Source organism: Chamaea fasciata, unplaced genomic scaffold (assembly GCF_029207755.1).
Source record: "Chamaea fasciata isolate MVZ Bird 193981 ecotype frontalis unplaced genomic scaffold, bChaFas1.0.hap1 SCAF_7, whole genome shotgun sequence".
Classification (NCBI taxonomy): domain Eukaryota; kingdom Metazoa; phylum Chordata; class Aves; order Passeriformes; family Sylviidae; genus Chamaea; species Chamaea fasciata.
The window spans coordinates 7,419,656-7,436,818 of NW_027094092.1; the positions used below are offsets into that span (position 1 = coordinate 7,419,656).

General features: G+C 40.3%; 1 protein-coding gene across 7 annotated transcripts in view; it reads left to right on the forward strand.

Moving 5' to 3' along the window:
* SHANK2 (SH3 and multiple ankyrin repeat domains 2) overlaps positions 1–17,163 on the forward strand; it is a 282,608-nt gene that overhangs the window by 160,564 nt on the left and 104,881 nt on the right. For all 7 annotated transcript variants that reach the window (XM_066187426.1, XM_066187431.1, XM_066187424.1 and 4 more), the window contains 2 exons: positions 3,802–3,884; positions 5,538–5,662. In XM_066187426.1, the coding sequence (XP_066043523.1) occupies positions 3,802–3,884; positions 5,538–5,662 (208 nt within the window). The remainder of the gene's footprint in view (positions 1–3,801; positions 3,885–5,537; positions 5,663–17,163) is intronic.

Here is a 17,163-nt window from a genome sequence, read left to right on the forward strand (position 1 = left end):
CTTGATACAAACTTGCCTAAACACATCATTGTATCCTGGTAGTCTCAACCTCTGTAATTTAGTATTATAACTTGTGGAATAAGTCATGCCTTAAGATAGGGTGTAGTTATGCTTGATGAGAACAGGAAGCCAGGTTTCGGGGGCCTGCCTCCAGCAGGAACCTGCACTCCAACCTTTATTTTCTTCATACAGGTCTTTATGAAAGGCTTGACATTTCTCCTTCCTTCTTCAAATATTATCTTAATGGATTGTTAGCAAAGCAGAAAATCCTGCTCTTTTGAAAAGCCCACACAAATGATGGTTGCTATGTGGAACAGTGCTGAGTTCAAAACTCACATATCTGTCTGACTGTGGGCAAATCCTTGTATTTCATTTTCTCCGTTGGTCAGTCTGTAAAATCATGGAAATTGTAACAGCTCTGCACAGTTCTCGAGCCTTAAGTTGTTAAGGAAAATACATGAGCTGATGAACAAGGATCTTTTGTAATATCTACTGCTTGAGTAAAGCAGAGATTTACATTGACTGTTACTTTGGCCTGAAGTTTTTATGGCTATGCTCCGCACAGAAATTTCCTGCACTTGATAGGATGTCTTTTGCATTTAACTTTGCCTGCAATGAATCTTGGCCTTACACAGCCCAAAGTCAAAGCAGTGTGTGCCCTATTTAAGCAATGAGCTATTGATTTTAGAATTACTCATTTTATCACCATCATACGGAACTGGTCATATTCTGAGGTCTCGTCTCTGAAATGGAGGCTGTTTAATTTCGGTTTGGGATGGGATAGAAATGGACTTCAGGGGTTTTACCTATTGAAATCTGGCGTACCGCAGATAACAGGGACTGTCTGGCCTCACACAGAGCTGTGTATTCTGCTGAGAGAGCCTGGGAAGAAATTCCTCCTCTTGCTCCTCAGGCCTCTGAGCAGGCTCCTAATGTAATGCCACCTTCATTTGTCACTGGTTGCTGTACCCTGTGTTCTGCTGCTAAGTATTTACAACACCTCCAGGATCGAAGAGACGCTGCCAAGAAGGCTCATGGGGAGAAATTTTGACCTACTTTTACATTTGGCACCACTTTGCCTGCCAGGAGCAGGTGGACTGTGAACAGACCTTCAGTGGAGGGTCCACCCTGACTGGCACAGAGAGCCCTGGCGTGGCAAAGCAAGCAAAAAGCAGCACTGCCCCTCTTCTGCCCCCTTTTTTTGGGAATGCAAACTTTTCTGGGAGAAAAGGTGTGGAGGTTGCAAATTCAGTTCATTTTTTTGTGTGCCTGTTTGTCTTCCCCCCTTTCCTGCTGCTGGTTCTTCACTCTGTAGCACTGGGGTGTGTGTGGAGAATCAATTTGCTTTCTGTGGTTGCTTGAACAAGTTTAAATTACTCAAGCCATAGGATTTTTGCAGGTTCCCTACTCCTAGGGAACATAAATGAGAAGAAATGCTACACATCTGATTTTTTCAAGCCTACATTTTTACTTCCCAGGCTGTGATGCTGTTTTCTTTATGGCTGCAGCTGTACATCCGGCGGCTTTATTTGTCAAATAATAGAGATCAATTTGTGTGTTTTGTCACCAAAAATCATGCTGTGCTTCTCCCTCCCTTCCCTCTCACCTCCCCCTTGCACGTAACTTTGTAAAAAATTGGTAATTTGGTATCCCCACTTTCAGTACATGAACTGAAGTATAAAACTGGATAGTTTATGGATAGATGTGCTGTATTGAGAAGAAAATCAAAGGTGGTTTTCATATCTTTAAGCTGTACATTAGGATGAAGTGAGCCTGACTTGACAATGCCCATCCATACTTGCTATAATTAGGATCTCAGAAGTTGCCTTCTAACCTCTCAGAAGTTGCCTTTTAAGCTCTGTTAAGCTATTGATTGGTTACAAGGAAACTTGAAGGGAATGGGTTTTATTAATTTGACCAAGTATTAAGAAAAATAACACCATTGACTCTTCAGTGGATAAGCAGAGGGACCCACCTTAAGAACATGGTGGTGAAATGAGGGAAAGAAGCCAAGACACTGGCAGGAGCAGTCAGCTTCCAGAACATCAGGATGTTGATGGAGGGCTTCAGTGGGCTCTGAGAGTTGCATATTCCATCCTGCCTTGATATCCCTGAGCAGGAGGGTGTTGGGCTTTCTCAAGAAGCAGAAGTTTCTTAACTGTAAGGAGAGGAAATGTCTAATGACACGGTAAATAACAATAAGCTGAGAGATACAAGAGCTGTTGGTTCTGATGGAGACCATCTCCTGCCCACAAAGTCACTGCTGTGGCAGTTTGAATTCATGTGTGGTGTTAAACACTCTGCAATTTGGAAGACAACCTTACCTCCTCGCTTCAGCAGCCATGGGAAGTTTCATCCCGCAGAGTTGGAAAGGCACCAAAAGGATGGTCTGTGATGCACAAAAAAATCTGGAGTTTGGAGGCTGTCCATTGGTGTCCTGATATCATCATCCCTCTCTTTGTTCAGAGCTTTAAATAAAAAGGTCACAACAATTTCTCTTTATTTAGTTTCCCCCTCCCCCTGGGGATTATTAATGGCCCTGAGGCAAATCCAGTCTCTCCTCGCATTCCCTGCTTTGGGGACTGGATTCTGTACGAGACCAGTGGGAATAGAAGTTGGCTAGTAAAAAATTAAGGAAAGCAAACTTGCTCATACTCCTTTCTATCAGAACTAGTTTTGTAGGTATTTTAAAGCAGCATAGTTTTCAGTGCTGACAATTCATGAACTTAACCCCTGCAACTCGTGCTGTGAAATGCTGTGGTACCTAAAAGAGCATTCAAAATTTTTTCTTCTTTTTTTTCTTTGATCTTATTTTTAGTCACTTCATGTTTAATAAAAGATACTAAACACCTTAAGGCTTTTACAGATCATTCCCTGTATCTGAAAGGTCCCATTCTAATGTGTTTTTTGTGCATTTTCTTTATCTACCTTCTACTTTTATCTTAGCCAATGACAGTGAGATACCTAAGGCTACTTTCTCTTTAAGGGAATACTGCTTACATAAATAGTCCTTTACACCATCTCCTTGTTTTATAATATTAATTGTTTACCAGGAGACAGGAAATATTCCTTTAGAAAATGTGTTTTCCTGCTTGTGCATGCCTTGTTACTATTTCAATTATGCAGATTCTTGATGCTGTGGAAATTTGTGCTTGATGACGCCAAGGCAGCTGCACGTTGTTAGCATTGTAGGCTGTCAGATGATCATGTGGGATTCTTGCAGCATGCAACATTCAATAGGATTGAAAAAGGGCTTTTGATGCAAGGCATAGCTTTCAGAATATATTTGTGCCTTTTAGTTAGCTAATAGAAAATCATAATTTATTATCTTTAAATTTAAAATGCTGCCTCATTTTTCTTCTGGTTGGTTTCATTTTGGCTTCACTAGAAGATGCATCTGGTACATCCACGATTGAGGAGTTTATTAATGATACTGTCGTTCAGTTCACTTACTTTTTTTCCTTTTAGAGTCCTAGCTAGCCCACAGATTACATGATCACATGTTCATCCAGTCATTCATATAGAACACAAACCACCATGCATGATTTCTTCTTCTTTCTTTTTCTTCTCTGCCTTTTTTATTCCTTTTAAGTTGCTTTGTCATGTTCTCTTTTACCATCCAGCTTTGTCTTTGTCTTCCCCTCGCTGCTATTTTTTCTATATTTTCCCATGCTTGGTTACTGCAATATTATTTGATTAACGGGCTGTGATGATGATGAACCTGCACACTGGAGGAGCAGCTACTACAGTGGTGATGAAGGGATGTAATAATGGTCGCTATCCTCGGAATTCTCTCTACAGTGACTGCATAATAGAAGAAAAGGCAGTGGTCCTGCAGAAAAAAGACAATGAAGGATTTGGATTTGTGCTCAGAGGGGCAAAAGGTATGTGCTTCTATGTGTGTGTGTGTGTGTGTGTGTGTGTGTGTGTGTGTGTGTGATGTGCAGTGGCATGAAGAAATTTATACATCTCAGAATATAAGCAGGAATTATTCTTGGTGCACTTGGTTGCTAGACAACAGGATTCTCTGTATGCTATACTACTCCGATGGATTTCGGTGCCTTCTCTCCGAAGCAGTTTGCATTTTTACATAGGAGAAGCACTGCATAATTGTTTTGGGGGGGAGAAAGTTTTGCCTGTATTTTTCTCATGCCGGTGGATGTAGTATTTTGCCATTAATCTGTTCTGTTGTGCAGTTTACTTAACTATGGGAAACCTGCTTTCCTCATAAAAACTGCTGCTTTATTTCAAATGCCAGCCTGGTTAAACAGGGCTGCGAATAGGAATAGACAAGAGAGGGACGTTTTGTTTCAAATAGGTGGGGATCTTCTGCAAGGTGACATTGGTGCAGTTTTAGTATGAAAATGTGATCTTTTTTTATATCTTGAGAAGCTGCACGTATGTTGCATGGCCTGGAGTGTGCACATTTTTAAAGCTGTTCACATGTTAAGCTGCACGGCACTTCTCTGTAGGCTAAAATCTATCACAGTGGCATTCCTACGAGTTAAAAAAGGCATTCTATTTAATACTTTGCTTTTTAACTTTCAGTGCAGTTTGCTCCCTTTATATTTAAAAAAAGAATATATATATATATATGTGATGGTATGTCCCATCTCTTGCTCCCCCTCATTTCACATGGGTTCTCCCTTGCCTTGCTTGAGCATGAAAATTATTCCATGTCTTCATTCTTGGGACATGGCTTTTGCTCTCCCTGTTCCCCACCCCTAAACCTGAACCGGTGCCACCGCAGATTTGCAGGGCTGGGAAAGCTTTGCCAGTTTTAGCCAAATGAAATGTTTGGAGTTGAAGCAGGAAAGCCCAAGGCACTGCCTTATCTCTGAGCATTGGTGTGGGTTATCAGTGCTTTGAGCAGGGCTCACTCCCTCTGGGTGAGCCCAGCAGTTTCTCCCAGATTTTCTCTGTAGCAGCGGGGGCACCTCAGGTGAAAGACCCAAGGACTTTTCTGCCCATGTGTGTACGTGACACAGAGGGGCAGGCAGGGCTGTCACAGGGCCAGCTGTGCCTCCTGTCCTATAAAGTGTTCTCTTCTTTGTTATGCACGTCTAAATTTAGGAGGGGGGGGAAAAATCTGGTTGATCTTTTTCATCCTTTGCCACCCACCCCACCCCCCTAGTTTGGCCAGATGCTCTCTCCTGTCTCTAGCACATAATTCATTTTTAGGTGGATGTTGCCAGAGTTACAGCATTCTGCCAAGCACAAAAAAAGGGTTACTTGAGCCAATACTGAGTATCCTAGAATATCAGAACCCAGCTATTGCCTGGTGCAGCTTGATTTGGTTTGTGTCACGAAAGGAGCAGGTATTTCCCCTTGTGGAAGGAAGACCTGTGGACTGCTATTGCAGAGGGGTTGCACTCTGTCCCCAGCACCCTGATTTCCCGTGAGGCATATCCCTCTCACTTCCAGCACCCACCATTTTTTAACCCTAAATTGGAATGGCCAATGATAGGCCTGTAGTCAAGCGGTATTTGAAAGCACTCCATAACTTTCTTTTTTTAATGTGGTATTTATTTTTAAAGCTGACACACCAATTGAAGAATTCACCCCAACTCCAGCCTTTCCTGCTTTGCAGTACTTGGAATCTGTGGATGAAGGGGGAGTAGCATGGCAAGCTGGCCTGAGAACTGGAGACTTTTTGATCGAGGTAGGAGATCCTGAAATTTGATTCTCAGTGCTCTGTTGGGGAGAGAGTTGGAGGACTGACTCTGGAAAAAGGTGTGGGATGCCTCTGAGCAGCAAGTTCTGTGGGCTTAACACCAGTAATGTGCTTCACTTGATCAACTGAAAACTTCCTGCAGCATTCAGGAAAGCAGTGAAAGAGAACAATGGTCAGGCTGGCTGGGAATTTTCTGGTTGTTCTTTTTGTCCTTTCGGAATACACTCTCAGAGATATTTGGAAGGTCGTAGTCATCTTTCAGTTATTGAAATTTAGATGAATTTCAATATTTATTGTGAGCTATCGGTTCTGGTTTCTTCTAAATATTTTCAGGGAGTAACAAAAATTAATGACTTTTTATGCAACTGTTTCTGCACTCAGAAATATCCATGGTCTAGTGGCATTTAGTAACCATGGAGAATAAAGCAAATTACTTTGGCTTGAAATTGAATTTTTCCAACACTACACTGTAAATACAAAAAAATAAGCAATGGATGTTATTGCAGTATAAATTATTTTAGAAAAAGGGTATATTTAAATACTCTGTTTATTCATGCCAAAAATATCATAGTTTGATATTCCAGGGGATTTTTTGTTGGTATTTTAGGTTTTGTTTAAATAGTTGGCTCTCCTTTTGAGTGTTGCTGGGCAGTTTGCAGCAAAATCATGATTTGGGATTTTTCTTCTTCTTCCTACCACAACCTTTTCATGACCAACAAAGAGATGCTGTGGTTCTGTGAGCCCAAGTATTGAAAATAGGTTTTTTGGGTTGGATTGATCAAGCCTTGTCTGTAAGATCTATTGATTTTCCATTATTTGATGTGTTCTTCTTCAGGCTCATGTGTGGTTTGGTAAAATACTTCCTGGTGTTACAACGGTTATTTCTGCAGAGCTGGCTTTTGCATGCAGGAGAGGGTACAACATGCAGCTTTTTTTGGAGTGTGCCTTGAACTCCCATGGTGATTGAATTTAAATAGTTGCACCACTTCCTCACACTGAAAGAACAGGCTTTGCAGGCTTCTAAAGTAAATAGATGTGCATTTTTATCTCTGTCTTCAAGCACATTTCCCTTGCTGTTTGTTTACTTAAAAAGAAGCGTTTAGCGTTTAGCATTAAAGACCAGCTTACAAATGGAACTGCTGCATTCCTTGGGCAGGGATTCTTCCAAAACTCTCCCTGTTCCTGTTAGGTGGGGTTTTGAAACAAGGCTGTATTTTTAGAGGTCGGTTTCTTGTTAGACTTTTAATCCATGGGAAGTATGAAGAGTCTGTACTGGCAGATTGCACAGACAGAATTGATGGTGAACAATGTGCAATTTAATTCATTATGGAATGACAAATGTGCCCATGGATTTTTTAAGGATCTCTGAAGGGGTGGAAGAAGGCTGGGTAACTGATTCTGCACAAAGCTTTACTGTTTTTTTTGGCAAATGAGAGAAGAATTAGAATTAATTGTCTAGACAATTTACTCCTAGCCTTAGCTTAGAAGAGCAGCTAAACATGCACATACAGTGCTGAATCAGGAGGACGTTAATCCATACTCCAGCATATTTGTAATTAATTCTGAAAGAAGCCATTATTACATGCAAATCAAATCCATTTCTGTGTAATTTATGTTCATTGGGGTTATTCCATTCTGAAGTTTGCAACTTAATTAAGAGGATATGATAATCCTGAGAAATGACAACTTGGCTGTTGCGAGAGACTTTTCTGTTGGAGAAAGGCAGGATTTTTTTCTGTTTTATGGCCAACATGCAGTGCACAGCCCTGGCTGGGTGGAGAAAGTCATCTTTAGAGATACTTACAGTGATGCAAAAGACTGTTGATATAGAAGTCCACCTGCACTTCTAGGAATGCCGAGCTACTTTACCTTTTGTGCTGAATGAGAAGATTTAAATTTCCACGCCAGCAAGCGGTTGTCAGCCCTGGTGTAGTCAGCCTGCCTTGCTGCTAAATGATTTCTCCTGTGACTCTGAAGTTTATGCCTCTGTGTCTAAGTGCCACCTCAAGCATTTATAAGTAATATCAGGCATTTATCATAAATGTCACATGAATAATAAAAGAGTTAATGGGCAACCAGGATCCTAATTAGTGCTATTTATAACACTCATGAGAGGCACCGGGCGTTAGGGAAGGGAGAGTCCAGTTTGGCAGGGAGCAAAATGAGAGGCAGAGCAGATGTTTCATTCTTGCTTTAGGAGGTTTGGTGGCTCGGGTTATGGAGATGAGGGGAACCTCATTCTGGAAAGACAGGTTTGACTGGGAGATAGGTCCTTTCCTTGGAGAGCACAAGGGTAGGAGAAGACAGGGCATCATTTCTTCGTGTACAGTTATGGTCTGGAATCTTCTGAAGGAGGGAAAACTTTAATATCAGTTCTGAGGCATTATAATAATTCGTGTTTGGAGTTGATATATGTGGAGCAGAACAAATAAAAGATCTGTACAAAAAGGGAAGAAAAGGTGCTGTCTTGCTCCAGCAGATAAATGGAGTAGGGATAACCTGGAACAGCTGGCATTGTATCATATGACTGAGTTTTTATTAAGTGTGCAGTTCCTGATTTGTCCAACCTGTACAATTAATTTTAACATGAGACTTCAGAGATGAACATTACACTTGCCCTTGGAAACAGTGCTCACGGAGTCTCCATGGAAATTTCTGACAATGTGTGGTTTGTCTCCTCCTTGCTTCAAACTCAGCCGTGGTTTTTTGTGATAAAAATTGTACAGTGTGTAGTGGCTTTCCTGGAGAGAGCACAGGGCTAATGTACTGGAAAAGTGCAGGAGTAGTTTTAGAGCTGAAGGAGTGAGGTAGAGGCAGCTGTCAGTAGATGTGGATTTTCACAAGCAATTCAAGAGATGCCAATTCAATGTGATTTTTTTTCTTAGCTTTGATGAGCAATCAGAAAACAAGGATGGGTATGATTTGGTTGTTATAACTGAGATTTTACAGCTTGCCCAACTATTTAAGTTGATGTTTTCTTGAATCTTGATATCAGCCTGATTAAAAAGATAGATAGATAAAAGTAACACATTAGGCCAAGTGCTAAATATTGCAGTCTCCATTAGAAAGGGATTAAAAAATACAACCATTACTAATTCCTTTGTAGATCATTAATAACTCATCAGTGACTGGATTTGTATGCTATAACTGCTCAGGTCTGAAAAAATTCAGAGAGTTCTGCCTTGAGACATGACTTCAACAATTCCTGAAGGTGGGGTTGTGTTGGAGATTTTCTTTGATGACATAAACAAGTCTAACCATCTTTGAGTGAAGCAATCCATTAAACTGGAAGGCCTATTTTAACCCAGAATAGATGTGTTTTGAGGGATTTAGTGTGGTAGGATACAGGTTGTCTTTTAAAATTAAACCCCAGTGGATTATTAACTATTTGTTCTTGTTGTCCCCCTGAGTGTGCAGCTGTTCTACAGGTGTTGCCTGATGTGGCTCGTGGGGATTTTCCCTGTCACACAAACAATAATGTTACAATATCAATACTCAGAAAGCCAAGTTAATTCTGCAATATTTTACCAGAACAATGCATTTGTTCTCTAAATGAGGCATTGCAGTTTGCATTATTGTACCATAAAATCTCTTATTTTTCCAGATAAATTGAAATGTTATTGTCTTCGGAATAGCATGGCTGCTTATTTACATTCCAGTTAATATGTAAACTAGATAAACCTGGTGAATTATTCATTTCAGAAATAAAAACAAAAGGGCAAAATTCAAGGTTTAATTTGAGGCTCAAAAGCAGAGATGGTAATAGAAGAAATGCCAGCATTTTGCTGCAGAACTCTTCAGGTGGTACTTTTACTAAAACATGTGAAATATCTGCCTGTGTTTCTTCATCCTCAAAAGCTTATACAATTTACTAGTACAAACTTTTCTTTAACTGGTTTTGGGTGATAAATAAATGTTTTATTACAGACAGCATTATTTTATCATTTTATTAAAGATATCTGCCCTCTGACTGCATGCAAGAAGTAGCAGTAAGCATTTAGGAAGACATTTAAAAAATCTGAAATACTAAAAAAACCTGCCCACAATCCCTCACCTTCACACACAAATGAAGGTTCATATTTAGCAATAGACTACTGGTTTTATTCCAGTAAGCACTCTATACAAACTTGAAAACTGCTGTGGGAAGCAAACTTGGAACTTTATTGTTCCAGCTTAGACTCTAGTTATTATGAATATTTTCAGCAACGTTATGCCTTACATTGGTGTTCAATGGCTGGGTGAATTAGTGGTTTTACAAAGCCAGCCATTACTGATTCCAATCCTTTTAGCAATAAAGAATCCTTCCCATCCTTTGATAATCTTCATTAATTACCCCGTGGCTGCGTTTTCTCTTATTTCTAGTGTGAACTCTGCTCGCTTCTACCACCAAATAGAAATCTAAATTCCTTTTTTCTCTTGGGCAGGCTCATGGGAAGCATGATGCTTTTTCCTCTGTCTTGGAAATAAGTGGGGGCTTTGTTAATGGCTTTGTATGAACAGGGGTTCTCACATTGCAGCTGAAAGTTTGCTCCTCTCCTCCCAGCAGTGTGGACACGAGTTCCATGCAGTGCTTAATAAGAGTGCCGTGTGTAGGAGGAGGAAAGCAAACCCAACATTCTCAGTACATTCCTGAGGGCTGGATTTAGCTCTCACACTTAGGCCTTTCTGGAGGACCAGCAGAGTCAGGTACACATTAGTTCAGTGTCTTGCAGGAGGGTTTTCTGTTGCCAGCTTGGCTGCTGCTCCTGCCCAGTCAGGGAGCCTCCTGTTTGGCAGGAGAACAGCCAGGCTGGGAGCTGCTCTGTTCCTAGACAGCACCTACTTTGGGTTTGGATCAACTTTACAAACATCTTTTTAATGATGAGGGGTTAGCCAAAGCTGCAGCAGCACTGCAGTGTTTGAGCTTCTGGAGAGGGAGTTCATGGCCAGGGCAGGGGCTTGGAACTGGATGGTCTTTGGTTCCTTCCAACAAAAACCATTCTGGGATTTTTTTTATATATGTACACAGCACCAGTCTGGGCACCACTATTTTTAAACCTGTATATTTAATTGACACACAGTTTGATTTAACCAACCATTAGAGGAAAAAGCTTATTTCTATTAACCAGTTACTCATCATCCTCTTGGTGACATCTAAATTATGTCTATTAAGCACCAGCAAGCCCCTGACACTGCTTAAAATGCAAGCTTTCAGAGTCCAAAGAAAACTTTCTTCCTGTTTTGCTTTTGGAATTCTCCTGTTGAAGTGTAGCTACAGATGTACTGGAGGGTTGGCACAATGGGCTCTTGGAAAAAGAGCAGCTGTGGTACAAGAGTGGAACAGCCTGGTGTATCTGTGCAACGTCTGACCAAGGGAATTAATTTTTCACTTGATGGAGAAGTGTTTTACTTTCTCTCCACTTAAACTGGGTAACTGAGGGTTTGGATTTGTTTAGGGTTTTTTTCTTAGTTTATGCTTTTAGTGGATGGTGGCAGCTGAGTGAAATTATTGTGCCCTCAGAGTGTTTTGGATGTGCACCCAAGCCCTCTGTACATAACTGTTTCTGATTGTTCTTTTTATCTGTTTTTCACATGAATCCTCTAACCCTTAGAAAGTGATGGTGTTGCAAATGTGCCAGTGTGATCATAAAGAGGAGGAACAATTCTTGGTTAATTTTAAAATACATTATTAAGACTGTTTCCTTTTTGACATCGATGGAAATGGGCAGAAAAAAAAATAATTTGGTTCTTTGAGGAGCTTTGTTATTCACATGTAAGCAAGTAATATGCTTTAAAATAAGAATGAAGAGCAGACAAGAATGAAAACCCTTTGCTTTCCAGGCTGTGAGCTGAGCTGGGAAGCATTTTCCTTTAGCCTTGACTCTCCATGCGGTGTGTACTGGGCTTCTGGTTCCCTGAAATTTAAAAAGTAGCTCTTTGAAACCCAGAGCTAATTTTTATGCTTCTTTGAGAGGACGGTTTGCAAGGAATGGTGATGATAACAGCAGCAACAGCCAGAATTAGCTCTGTGTCCATTCAGTTCTCCATTTTTGGTTTTAAGGCATTTTGGCTTGGATGCCACAGTATTTTAGGAGAATTTCCTGACATTCCTATCCTGTCCCTAGAGGGATTCTGCCAAACCTTGTGGGACTGCGCGTAGAGCATGGAGATATCCATAGGGAGCTTTCTGACTCCTAGCAAGCATGAAAACCACTGTTTCCCCAAATTCCTACTACAAAATCCTCTAAAAATAGCAAATTTGTATAAAGTTAAGCTGCTTAGTATAAATAGCCAATTCTTAGCCACCTAGAAGCCATCCAGTGGCATCCAGCCACCTTGGCCGTCCTGTGATTCACATAAAGCCCAGCTCTGGATGGTCTTCACTCATGCAGAAATCTTTCCAGCCTCTCTTCAAATGACACAGGAATAATGCATCTCTTCCATTTCCAGCTCTCAGGTGTTGGGGTTAAGTATTAAAACTAACACAAAATAAATAAATGCCATTTTTGTGGTGTGGTTGGGCAATTACCACGAGACATTCTATTAAAATTAATTTCCCTGAAGCCCGTTGGCTTTTTTTAGTCTCTGGATACTATGGAAACCTGGTTGCTGGATTGGAACTATTTGAAAAACACTACTTGTGCCTGGTATTTGAAGGGAGAAAATACCATTTCTTTTAATTGCAGGATGTTGCTACAAACCTGCAAAACTGCAGGTGAGGGAAAGCAGATGAGTTGTTTCAAACAGTGGAAAATGAACTGGCAAAGTCCTGTTGCTGAGGACACAGCTAATCTAAAAATCTGGAATGTTTCCTTCTTTATTTTCTTCCTTTTTCCTTTTTTGGGGGGGAGGTGCAGGCATCTTACAAGCAGGAGAAATACTATCATGGGGAGTTACATGTGTGTGTCATGGTTTCTTCATTTATTTATGAACAGTTTTGTTTTTCCTATTCTGAGACTGCCAATCAATTTGTGTGACACTGAAATGCTCAGTTCACCTGCTGGTTGTGTTTCATGAACCACTAGTCTGTGCAGAGGTTAAAAGGAAGATTAGGAACATCTGTTCATCATATGCTTCATGAGCAGTAACCTTCCCCTCTCTCCCTATCCCAAAAATTCAAGTTTTCTGAAAAAAATAGCTTCACTCATGGACCCCTACTAGGCAAATATATCTTTGCTGTTATCTCCAAATCTGAAAAAGCAAATGAGGTGGACACATACTGTATTCATTTAGGGGTTTTTGGTAAGATTTCCTCAGTGTCATCCCCTTTTAACCTTTACTGTGGAATGAGGTTCCTAAACTGTTCTCGAGGTTTCAGAGGGGTTAAATAAATCCCTCCATGTTGGTACACACAGCAGGCTCCCCACTGCTTCTGTGTGGGTGCTAAGAACTGCAGAAACACTTGATTTGAAGATATTCTGAACTTTTGGGTCTGACCTAGCAGAAGCTCTGCATTCCTTTGATTAATATTCCTTTTATATCCAACCTCTAGCGTGTGTCCTCTACAGAAGAGTGGCTTCATATTTAATCCATTAATTGCTTTAAAAAAGCAAGAGAAGGCTTCATTTCCCCATTGCTATTCTCCTGCTAATATGGCTGAGGGTAAATACGTGGGAATATTCAGTGTTGGAATTATCCCAATAAATGGTGGTCATCCCACTCAGAGCTGCTGTGCTCCTCTGAAATTACTGTGCAACTTGGCAGGACCCCAGTGAGGGAGAAGGTGGCTTTCCAAGGAGTCCCTGCCTCGTTTTTTTCTCCACCTTCAAAGCAATTCCCATGACTTGTGACTGCGGGGATCAGCAAATTCATCTAATAAGCAAATTGAAATGTACTTTAAATCAATCAGATTAGAAATAACATGTTACATCCTGTTGTGCCACTGATAGAAATCTTCAGATACTCTTGTATACCACAATGAAGGATAATAATCCTTTATCATTACCTCATTTTTGCCTCATATATTCTGGCAGCTGTTTGGGGAGTGGGATTTTTTGTCCTCCTCATCTTGTGGTGCAAAGTTTTCACTTGTTTCAAAAACATCATTTCTCCATAGTCAAAATAGGATCTCCTGTGGTGTCTTCAGGGCCAAGTGGTGACTCCTGTTTTGGGTTCTGGATGTGGCTGGACCTGAAAGTCTCTGAGGGCTTTGCTGATCAGAGCACTGGAAATTGTCCTAGAAAATAGATGGGAGTTTCTCAAGAATGCATATATAGGATGACAGGATAAGAGCAGGTAGACAAGTGTTCCTTTATTTGCTGATGAAGAGAAAATCTGAAAGCATAGAAGTACATAAAAAGAACTCACAGAAGAGTTTATTTACAGCGTGTTACAAAAAGGGTTGGTTCTGGACAAATACCATACAGAAATCTAGAGAGCAGACACCAAAGTCTTGTGTTGATTATGTTGTATTTTATTAGAAAAAAATACAAGCAGCAAAATTATAGAATCCTTTTTTATTTGACCACATCCATTTCCCTGGTATTTTTTATTGAAATTCCTTCTTCCAGAACTGTTCTCCAAACAACTGCTACTGTTTTTAATGGACTCAGCCTGTGACTTTTCAGCACAAGACAGATTTGTGAGAAGCCGTGGTCATTGCTGACAGGCTTGTGAGTTGTTAACTGCATCTGGTGTATTTATTTACACTGGGGATGATTATGGCTCGCTTTAACTCCTAAATAAAAGAGGAAATTGTTTTTAAATTACCAGCAAAACATCCATTGTAATAATTTTGTAAAAGTTTCTTGGTTTTTTTTTTTAATCTAAATATGCCTTATTGTCTGTGTCTCTTTTGGAGTTGGTTTGTATGAAAACAAATAGATTGGGAATGGAATTGAAGATGGGTTTTGTCTGCTCTTTGGTGCCCATAATTCCTGTGCATTTTTAGAATAGTTTGGAGATATTTAACAGAAATCACACGCACACCTAAAAAAGTGGTGGTTCTTCAGAGCTGGAAATGATGTAGGCAGCTGTAATCCAAGACTCAAAGCCTAGGAATATTCATCTCCAACTCTCCTTTTCCTACATTTTTTTTTTCCTGTTTCTTTTCTGTATCCCAAGTAAACCTCTGCAGAAGTGCTGTGGAGAGCTTTGGTCCTTTTGCTCCTTTCTCATGGTATGGGCCCAAACCTAGGGGCTTGAACTTGTTCCTATTTGGTCTCCCCAAGGGATCGATTAAGGTGCTTTTCTCTGGATGAGTCTCATTCCACCTGTGAAGGTGTGGAAACCTCAGGCCTGAGACCTGGTGTTTCTCTATGGCAGCTCTGAAGGTAAAGAAAGTTGCCCATGCCTTGGATGGTAGCAAATAATGCAAAATTGGGCAACTGCTGCCATTTTAAGGCCGTGATGACCTCTGCCTCTTCTCCCAAGGAAGAGGACAAGAGGAAATGGCCTCAGGTTGGACCAGGGGAGGTTTAGATTGGATATTAGACAAAATATCTTCCCAGAAAGAAGGGCTTGGAACAGACTGCCCAGGGCAGCGGTGGAGCCGCCATTGCTGGAGGGATTTAAAAGCTACGTGGAGGTGGCACTTGGGGACATGGGTCAGTGGTGACCTTGGCAGTTTTGTGTTAGTGGTTGCACTCAGTGATCTTTGAGGGTTTTTCCAACCTAAACCATTTTCTGGTTCAATCCTCACAAAGAAGTTGGGATATCTTGCAGAGTTTTAGGATTCTGTGAGGCAGTTCCAGCTTCCTGCAGTTACCCTATCCAAGTGCTCACGTTTCAGCTGCTTAACTGGAACTGGAAACGCGGGATTCAGAACATTCCCATGGTGGATGAATCCTCTGATGGCTGCATGTGGTGGCCAGATCCTCTCTGAATTATTCAAATGCTCCTAAAGCAGCTACATTAAATCTTGTAATTCAGGCACTGACTGTTTCCTTGTCCTTTTTCAAGGCAGATTGAAATGAAGGTTAGATTCATTTTGGGTAGATTAGGATCTGCTAATGTTCATATGAACCTTCGCTGAATAGAAAGATTGTATGGGTAGGTTTTTCCATCTCTGAAGGGATTATGTAGTGGGTAAATTCTTGTCATTAACTTTAGAAAACAGGGAAGGCTTTGGAGCATAAAAATGGAACTGGTACAATATTTGACACTGTTGTAAAAGCCACCAAGAATACGTTTTTCACACAGGAATATTGCCACCTCCCTGACATTACAGAGGAATTTTTAATGAGTGAAATTCCTCCTTCATTTGCATACTAACCCATATCTAAGTGCTGGATTACTATTGAAGCTTCAGCTTGACTCTGAATATTAAAAAACATTTGATATTTTAAGTAGTTTTATATTTTCTGTTTTGCTGCTTTTAATGTACAAATGAATGTCATTAATCCAATTTACGTATTTCTAAATGCCTTTTTATGTAGTAAGATGTAAAAGTTGTTTATTTTTAATTTTTTTTTAAAATTTTTTTTTAGTGCCAATCTTATATGCAAAAATGCTGCTGGCAGGCAATTATCCACCCAGATAGTTTTAACACAGTTACTCATAATCAGCACAGATCAGTGACATGACAGCAGGTTTTGGGGAGATACATGACCCATTCTAAGCATTAACTTTCAGATTGGCATGAATGTGCAAATCCACATTTTAGAAAACTCTAATTCATATTTATTTGTCTCCATGGGAGAATATATGGGGTTTGTTGTTTTTTGCTTTTGGTGTTTGTTTTATTGTTTTGGTTTTTGGGATTTTCTTTCCCTTCTAATATCTCAATTTTATCATATTCTATAGACAACGAACATGTTTTTCCCCACTTTGGATTTTGGATTCCAGTCCATAGGGATCTGAATAAAGAAATGCTGCCTTCAATAAAATATGCCATGTTTGCATGGCAATTTCTTTATTGTTCTGCAGTAATGTCTCTGGGAGAAGTGTCTCTTTTGAATTATTATTTTAATTAGTTTTGATTCACGTTGGTTCCTGTTCTCTCCTGTGCACACTGAGAACTCTCTCACCATAAAGTTTACTCTGAAAACTGCCCTGTTCCAATGACAGACATTAAAAAATCGCTTGGTCTGTAGCTGTGGGAAGGTTCCTGCCCATCTGGCCCTTCATATACTAAATATAAAATGAGATCTTTAGTCTGCAGACTTAAGAATTTGCTTAATGTGGAGTTTGGAGTGATGTGTGCTTAGGCTCGATTACCCATTCCCAAAGGATGCTCCTGCTCTCTGCAAGCCCCGTCTGCTTCTAGCACAAGAAGGCGTTGATTTTATTTGAGGCTTTCAGTATAGATAATCTGTATTTACAAGGTTTTGTAAGATCCAGTCTTGTTGCCCTCTGCTCATCTTTTATGAGTTAAACTTTGAGTGTCTCACTCTGATTTTGGAGTAAGATCCTCCAAGTAGTGGATGAGCTGCTATAAAGACAGGCAGAGAGACCAAAAATAGATAAAATGTAATCCCAGCATACTTCTCTTCGTTTGTCAGTCTTCTTGCTAATGAGGAAAAATAAGTCAGGAAGGAGAACTCTTACAAATGTAATCCCCAGAGTTGAGA